Source organism: Teleopsis dalmanni, unplaced genomic scaffold (assembly GCF_002237135.1).
Source record: "Teleopsis dalmanni isolate 2A unplaced genomic scaffold, ASM223713v2 unscaffolded_contig_1479, whole genome shotgun sequence".
NCBI classification, from domain to species: domain Eukaryota; kingdom Metazoa; phylum Arthropoda; class Insecta; order Diptera; family Diopsidae; genus Teleopsis; species Teleopsis dalmanni.
The window spans coordinates 1-9088 of record NW_024032861.1 but is presented as its reverse complement, the minus strand read 5'-3'; the positions used below and the strand labels follow the sequence as shown (position 1 = coordinate 9088).

General features: G+C 28.9%; 1 protein-coding gene across 1 annotated transcript; it reads left to right on the top strand.

Annotated features, from left to right (window-relative positions):
• Positions 1-2047: 2047 nt before the first annotated feature.
• Positions 2048-2924, top strand: LOC119664147 (splicing factor U2AF 50 kDa subunit-like). Its single transcript, XM_038073694.1, has 4 exons — positions 2048-2095; positions 2141-2263; positions 2320-2436; positions 2500-2924. Exons 1-4 carry the CDS (start codon positions 2048-2050, stop codon positions 2839-2841), a joined length of 630 nt encoding a protein of 209 aa, XP_037929622.1. The 3' UTR covers positions 2842-2924.
• The last annotated feature ends 6164 nt before the right edge of the window (positions 2925-9088 follow it).

Sequence of the window (9088 nt, the reverse complement as noted above, 5' to 3'; positions counted from 1 at the left end):
TTATATAAAAATGCATTTAAAAGGTGTACATGTTAATTTATATAATATTTAAAATTCTTTCAAAATATTTCGTCCATTATTTTTTTTCTATAAATAGTTGCTTCATTAATAAAAGCGCTAAGCAAGAACCAATTTTCTCCATTTAATAATGAAATTACATCTGTTTTTTCTAAAGATACTTTTCTAAAATACTTAAACCTAATCTCCTGTAATATAGGACAGATCCCCATAAAATGTTGGACGTCTTCAATTACCCCAAGATTGCAAAAGGTGCAGTCTACATTTACTTGGCTTTCGTAAGGAATATATGCCAAGCGTAATAGTTCGCCTCGTGTTTTAAATATTCTTGTAATATCTATTTCTCTGTACTTGGAATTAAAATAATTGTTATCCTTCAAATCGTAATTTAGTTTACTGTACGTTGATCTCGTTAGGCTCGTTCTCGCAGCGTACTCGAATTGTACTCGTTCTTTGCTTGTTTGCTTACTTATTATAGCTTCTTGCCATATTTTCCAGGATCTAGTCTCTTGTATTTGTAAAGGTTCATCTAATTCTGTTGCCATATCCATCCAGTTTTTGAAAAATAAGGTTTTATTGCTTAATAATTTTTGAGTTACTATTTTTGTCAGACGACTTTCCTTTAAAACTAGTATTCGATTTATATATTTGAAATGTTGTCTAAGCGTGTTTATATGTAACGACGGTAATCCAGTTTCCAAATGTAACATATAGTTCGGTGTGTTTATTGGTAAATGAAATGCACGTTTAATGTAGTTCCTTTGTAATTTTTCCAGTTCTTCATATCTCTCCACACCCCAAACTTCTGCCCCATATGTTACTATAGTTCTAACTGCCGTCTCGAAAACTTTATGTTTCACCGCTGGACAGACTTCTTTGTTCCCTAAGAGTTTACGCCAAGTACTGTTTACTGCCAATTTACCTTCTTTTAATTTCTCTAAGATGTGTTTACCGAAACATGTATTATAAGTTATCCATATCCCTAGATACTTAAATTGGTTAACCACCTCTATGTATTCTTCCTCCAACCGCCATTTTTCTTCAGCTCTTAGTTTTCTTGCGTATTTCCTGAATATCATGATTTTCGACTTATTAATATTTATTTTTAAACTCCACATTTTACAATATTCATTCAATTTATTAATACGATAATTAATACGATATCATCTGCATACATTAAGATTTTTAAGCCCACTCCACCAAATTCTATACCACCGGGTAAAATTTTTGTCAAGTCGTCTAGAAACAGTGCAAACAGCAAAGGACTCAAAACGCACCCCTGTTTTACTCCCATATTTGTTCTAAACCATTCTGATAATTTATTGCCATCCCAGACCGCAGCATTACTTTCCCAGTAGAGGCTTCGAATCATCTGAATTATCTTCGTTGACAAACCAATATTACTTAGTTTATAAAACAATGAGTTTCTATTTATGGTGTCAAACGCTGCTTGGAAATCCACGTAAAAAACATATAGCTTCTTTTCATTCTTTATATACGTTCTTGCTACATTTGTCAATATAAAAATATTATCTATAGTTGAGTATTTTTTTCTGAAACCCATTTGATATTCACTGATTAGGCCATGTTCATCTACCCACTTCTGTAATCTATTAGCTATTACTGTAGAGAATATTTTCGCAATTGTGTTTAGAAAAGATATCCCTCTATAATTACTTGCATGATTTTTATCTCCTTTCTTAAAAAGTGGAAAAATAATTGATGATTTAAATTCTTTTGGCGCTGACGTGTTTTCGAATATGTGAGCGAAGACTTGCGTTAGTTTTTGTGTCAGCGAGGGTGTAGCATACTTAAAAAATTCTGCTGGCACACGATCAACGCCGGGAGCTTTGTTTTGTTTACAGCAGTTAAGAGCATCTTGCACTTCCTCTATTGTTATTTTTTTATCTAGTTCTTCAATTCTTACATACGGCAAAGCATAGCTGAAATTATATTCATGTATTTTACAGTTAAGTAGTTTTTGAAAGTGTTTTGCTAGTAAATCAGCGTCTAGTTTCATACTTTTAACATGATTTGCACCATTTATTTTCCTTATTTCTGTCCAAAAATCTTTACTGTCTCTTGCTAATGTAATACCAAATGTTGTTTTTATATTCCATAGGTTAAGGAACTTTTGCTATCCTTTGGCTATCTGCGCGCATTTAATTTAGTTAAAGATTCCGCAACTGGATTAAGTAAGGGTTATGCATTCTGTGCATATGCGGACTTAAACGTAACTGATCAAGTAAATAAAAGTTCAAATTTAATGTTAATTAAATGTTAAACAAATTTCTTATGAAGGCAATCGCTGGTTTAAATGGAATGCAATTGGGAGACAAAAAACTAATTGTGCAACGAGCTAGCGTGGGTGCTAAAAATGCAGCGCTTAACATTTTAGCCACACCCGTAACTTTACAGGTCGTTAAGTAGAATTTGAGAATAAATTTTTAAACGTACATTTTCACATGTTTAAATTTATAGGTTCCAGGCTTAACAACTGTAATCAGTGCTGGACTATCTACTGAAATTTTATGCCTGTTTAATATGGTAACACCTGACGAGCTACGTGATGAGGAAGAGTACGAAGACATCTTAGAGGATATCAAGAACGAGTGCAATAAGCATGGAGTTGTACGCAGTATCGAAATTCCACGTCCAGTTAAAGGTGTAGACGTACCTGGTTGTGGTAAAGTGTTTGTGGAATTCAACTCTATACTTGACTGTCAGAAAGCGCAACAAGCCTTGACAGGACGCAGATTTAGTGATCGAGTTGTAGTGACTTCATATTTTGAGCCAGACAAATATCATCGCCGAGAATTCTAATTACTTTACGTGTTCAATTTTTAACTCTTAATAGGTATAAGATAAATACTTTTTGATTAGAAATTGTGGAATGACAACTTAAAAATTCAGTCAATTGTTTCTACTAAAACTTATCGAATATTAATAAGTTTCATTTTCTCATTAATAGACTTGAATACACATATACTAATAAACTTAATACTTGTATAGTAATAAAATTTCATTTTTTTTAATTAATTTTTATTTTTATTATTATTGTTTTTAATATCAAATATCATTTTATTATTTGCTTATACAACAGTAAAGCTTGAAAGTTTTAATATATGAAATTGGTATGCTTAAGGTAGTTTCAGAAGAACATTAGTATTATAATAAATTATTTAATTAATTAAGCTTTTAGATAAATATATTTTCATTAGAAAAAAATATGATGTAATTTAAAAAATTTACCAATTGTATTTATTAAAAATATAGTTATCAATAACTAATGTTAGTCTGATTAATAGACACACAACTGAAACTTTTTATGAGGCTTATTAGGCATTTCTAATATATTTAGTTTTATTTTATCATTGAGGTTTCAAAACTTTCTAGCTTTAATATAGTCTTAGTGGGTCTATATGATATTACCTGAAAAAATTGCGTACGATGTGGTTGTGTAAAGGAAGTGCGAAAAGGGAAGGGATTGTTTGAGAATAAGGGCGGATTATGGAGGAGTGAGATTTTTATTGAAGCTAATCTGGGCTGGGGTGTAGAAACTCAGCGATTTAAATTGGATGGAGCTGAAGTTCAATGAGACTCACATTGGGAGTAGAGCTGCAGTTAGTGTAGTAAATTAGTGTGCTTAAGGAATTGAAAGAACAATAGAAATAAAAAGCATCGAAGCAGTAGAAAACGCATTAAATCAAGATGTTTATCAAAACTATAGGGACATGTACAAGACAGCAATGTTCAGTATATCTTTTATAATTCAAAGTATCAAATAAATACTAAATGCACTAAATTGTTGGTATCTATTGAGTGCAAAATAATTTTCAATAATGCCAATATTGACATTATTTGATATACATAAACACAGAATAGAGCCTCTGTAATAAATTTGATCTGCTTCAAAATTATTTATTTGACTTATAAAAATAATATATTTATTAAATACTTATATTTGTGACCAAAAATTATTATTATAATAATTTGTTACCGGGCTAATTGGTCAAATTTTAATATAAATAAAAAGTCACTAATTTATTATTTATATTTAAAAATCGTTTATATTTTATTTCCGATATTTCGACTATCTTCGATAGTCATCTTCAGGGAAAACTACACAAAATATAGGATGTTCACATTTTTTTTATAGCGGATTATAAAGAAAAATCATACAATAAATACAATAATAATGATGACAACAAGAGAAAAAACAACAATAAAAATACAAAAGAAAAATTAAAATTATAAAAAAAATTTATAAAAAAAAAAACAAAAAAAAGCTTTACAAACATCCTGTGTCATTTGTTTATAATATTCCTATAAGCCTGAGCACAGTTGTCCGTATCAGTTTTATAATTAAGTCTTATATTATTGGGCACTTGAAGTATTGAGAGCATTTCTAGAAAGTACCTCTTATTATGGTTCCTTTCTTCATATAAAATTTTTGCCTTATCAAAATCAGGTTCATGTTTATGCTCCATACAATGCACAGCCAATGCTGTATTGGCTTCAGCACCACTTTTATTTTTTAAACTGTGTTTATGTCCAGCCATCCTTGTCCTAAGCTTATTTTTAGTCGTACCTATATATATTTTGTTACATACATTGTACCCGTCACCTTTACAATTCAGCTGGTACACTACATTAGATTTGTCTTTATTATTAATTTTAGTTTTCGTATTGCTATATAATTTAGCTATTGTGTTTGTTGCCTTATGAGTAATTTTATAACGTTCCTTGTCATATATACTAGAATTCATTATTTGGTTTGACAATTTCGGAACATAATCAATGGATATATATATTTTTTTGGCATTATTATTGCTAGGTTGGAGCTTTTTAAAGGTCTTATTAAGCATCATATTAATAATCCTTACGGGGAAGTCATTCTTTATTAAAATATCACGCACTATGTTCTTTTGTTCATTATGGAAAATTTTGTCACTCAGTACTAGAACTCTTCTAATAAAATTGGATGCTGTATATAAAATCACGTGTTTAGGATGATTGGAATTATAGTTAATTAATCTTCCTGACGCTGAAGACTTTTTATACCATTGAAAGTGAATTTGGTTATTATGTCTAATTAATTCAACATCTAAATAAGGAAGCCTGTTATTCTTTTCTTCTTCTATGGTGAATTTTAAATTTGTGTGAAAAGAATTCAAAATTTGAAGTATTTGAGTTATTTTATTTCTGCGTATTATCGCGAAGATATCATCTACATACTTCGTTAATAATCTTGGTTTATATTCCTGGTCATCTACACACTTTTCCAATAATTCTTCCATCACTATATCTGCTATAATGGGTGATAACGGTGAGCCCATTGGCATGCCTTTACGTTGTTTATAAACTTTGTTGTCTAGCATGAAGTAATTATTTTCTTTAAGACAGAAATTTAAAATTTCGAAGAAAAGTGATTTAGTAATCTTAGTGAATGTCTTAATTATATTCCACTTCTTTTCCAAAATTTTAATGGCTAGTTCAACCGGTATATTCGGAAATAAGGATACTACATCAAAGGATACCATTATTTCATCATCGAATATATATGAATTATTGACCTTATTTTTGAAATCAATTGAGTCTTTAACATTATAAACCGAATGTATGGTCAGATTTTTTAAAATTGACGCTATATATCGACACAATTCGTATGATGGTGAGTTAACTGAAGAGCAAATAGGCCTAAGTGGCATATTTTCCTTATGTAATTTAGGTAACCCATATATTGTAGGTGGGTTGGCTGTATATGTACATAATTTTAGTTTTTCTGTTTTATTTATTATTTGATTATCAAAAAGTTTTGTGACTATTGTATTATTTTTAGTTTGTAACGTTGAAGTTGGATCTCTTCTGAGTATTCGGTATGTCATAATATCATTTACTATATTTTTAATTTCTTTGTCATAATGTTCTTTTTTTATAGCAACTGTTTTGTTGCCTTTATCAGATTTAAGTATTAAAATGTTTTTATTCAGTTTTAAAAATTTTTTCGCTTGTTCCACTGTGCGCAATATATATTTTTCCATAGGAGAATGTGTTATTTGTCTTTTATACCTTTCAACCATACCGATAAGTTGTGTTCTCGCTATTTCTTGCTCTTCTTTATTTTCTAAAGTATTAATGCAGTCTTCTCCATCTGTTAAATTTTTTTAGAAAGAGGTAGGGAGAAATTAGAACCGAGAGAGAGAAGCCACTGCACATCAGCTGGGAATTCTATATCAGTTTTGTTTATAAACCAGTCTTCTTTTATGTTTATGTCAAGCGATTTTATTAATTTAAGTTTTAATTTTTCAAATTTTTGATCCAATGAATTAGATTTTTTTGTTATTAATTTATTGTAAAGGATTTGTTCATTGTAAATAAAGTTCATATAATCATTTTGGCACACTAAATTTTGAATTATATTTTCTGTTACCGTGATATTTTTATTATTTTGTTTAAGAAGAATATGCTTCTGTGACATATTAATACATTCCAAAAAAAATTACTTAATCTTATAATATCACAGAAGCATATTCTTCTTAAACAAAATAATAAAAATATCACGGTAACAGAAAATATAATTCAAAATTTAGTGTGCCAAAATGATTATATGAACTTTATTTACAATGAACAAATCCTTTACAATAAATTAATAACAAAAAAATCTAATTCATTGGATCAAAAATTTGAAAAATTAAAACTTAAATTAATAAAATCGCTTGACATAAACATAAAAGAAGACTGGTTTATAAACAAAACTGATATAGAATTCCCAGCTGATGTGCAGTGGCTTCTCTCTCTCGGTTCTAATTTCTCCCTACCTCTTTCTAAAAAAAGCTTTCCACTTCTTAAGTATTTAACAGATGGAGAAGACTGCATTAATACTTTAGAAAATAAAGAAGAGCAAGAAATAGCGAGAACACAACTTATCGGTATGGTTGAAAGGTATAAAAGACAAATAACACATTCTCCTATGGAAAAATACATATTGCGCACAGTGGAACAAGCGAAAAAATTTTTAAAACTGAATAAAAACATTTTAATACTTAAATCTGATAAAGGCAACAAAACAGTTGCTATAAAAAAAGAACATTATGACAAAGAAATTAAAAATATAGTAAATGATATTATGACATACCGAATACTCAGAAGAGATCCAACTTCAACGTTACAAACTAAAAATAATACAATAGTCACAAAACTTTTTGATAATCAAATAATAAACAAAACAGAAAAACTAAAATTATGTACATATACAGCCAACCCACCTAGAATATATGGGTTACCTAAATTACATAAGGAAAATATGCCACTTAGGCCTATTTGCTCTTCAGTTAACTCACCATCATACGAATTGTGTCGATATATAGCGTCAATTTTAAAAAATCTGACCATACATTCGGTTTATAATGTTAAAGACTCAATTGATTTTAAAAATAAGGTCGGTAATTCATATATATTCGATGATGAAATAATGGTATCCTTTGATGTAGTATCCTTATTTCCGAATATACCGGTTGAACCAGCCATTACAATTTTAGAAAGAAGTGGAATATAATCAAGACATTCACAAAGATTACAAAATCACTTTTTTTCGAAATTTTAAATTTCTGTCTTAAAGAAAATAATTACTTCATGCTAGACAACAAAATTTATAAACAACGTAAAGGCATGCCAATGGGCTCACCGTTATCACCCATTATAGCAGACATCGTGATGGAAGAATTATTGGAAAAGTGTATGGATGACCAGGAATATAAACCAAGATTATTAACGAAGTATGTAGATGATATCTTCGCGATAATACGCAAAAATAAAATAACTCAAATACTTCAAATTTTGAATTCTTTTCACACAAATTTAAAATTCACCATAGAAGAAGAAAAGAATAACAGGCTTCCTTATTTAGATGTTGAATTAATTAGACATAATAACCAAATTCACTTTCAATGGTATAAAAAGTCTTCAGCGTCAGGAAGATTAATTAACTATAATTCCAATCATCCTAAACACGTGATTTTAAATACAGCATCCAATTTTATTAGAAGAGTTCTAGTACTGAGTGACAAAATTTTCCATAATGAACAAAAGAACATAGTGCGTGATATTTTAATAAAGAATGACTTCCCCGTAAGGATTATTAATATGATGCTTAATAAGACCTTTAAAAAGCTCCAACCTAACAATAATAATGACAAAAAAATATATAAATCCATTGATTATGTTCCAAAATTGTCAAACCAAATAATGAATTCTAGTATATATGACAAGGAACGTTATAAAATTACTCATAAGGCAACAAACACAATAGCTAAATTATATAGCAATACGAAAACTAAAATTAATAATAAAGACAAATCTAATGTAGTGTACCAGCTGAATTGTAAAGGTGACGGGTACAATGTATGTAACAAAATATATATAGGTACGACTAAAAATAAGCTTAGGACAAGGATGGCTGGACATAAACACAGTTTAAAAAATAAAAGTGGTGCTGAAGCCAATACAGCATTGGCTGTGCATTGTATGGAGCATAAACATGAACCTGATTTTGATAAGGCAAAAATTTTATATGAAGAAAGGAACCATAATAAGAGGTACTTTCTAGAAATGCTCTCAATACTTCAAGTGCCCAATAATATAAGACTTAATTTTAAAACTGATACGGACAACTGTGCTCAGGCTTATAGGAATATTATAAACAAATGACACAGGATGTTTGTAAAGCTTTTTTTGTTTTTTTTATAAATTTTTTTTATAATTTTAATTTTTCTTTTGTATTTTTATTGTTGTTTTTTTTTTCTCTTGTTGTCATCATTATTATTGTATTTATTGTATGATTTTTCTTTATAATCCGCTATAAAAATGTGAACATCCTATATTTTGTGTAGTTTTCCCTGAAGATGACTATCGAAGATAGTCGAAATATCGGAAATAAAATATAAACGATTTTTAAATATAAATAATAAATTAATGTCTTTTTATTTATATTAAAATTTGACCAATTAGCCCGGTAACAAATTATTATAATAATAATTTTTGGTCACAAATATAAGTATTTAATAATTAT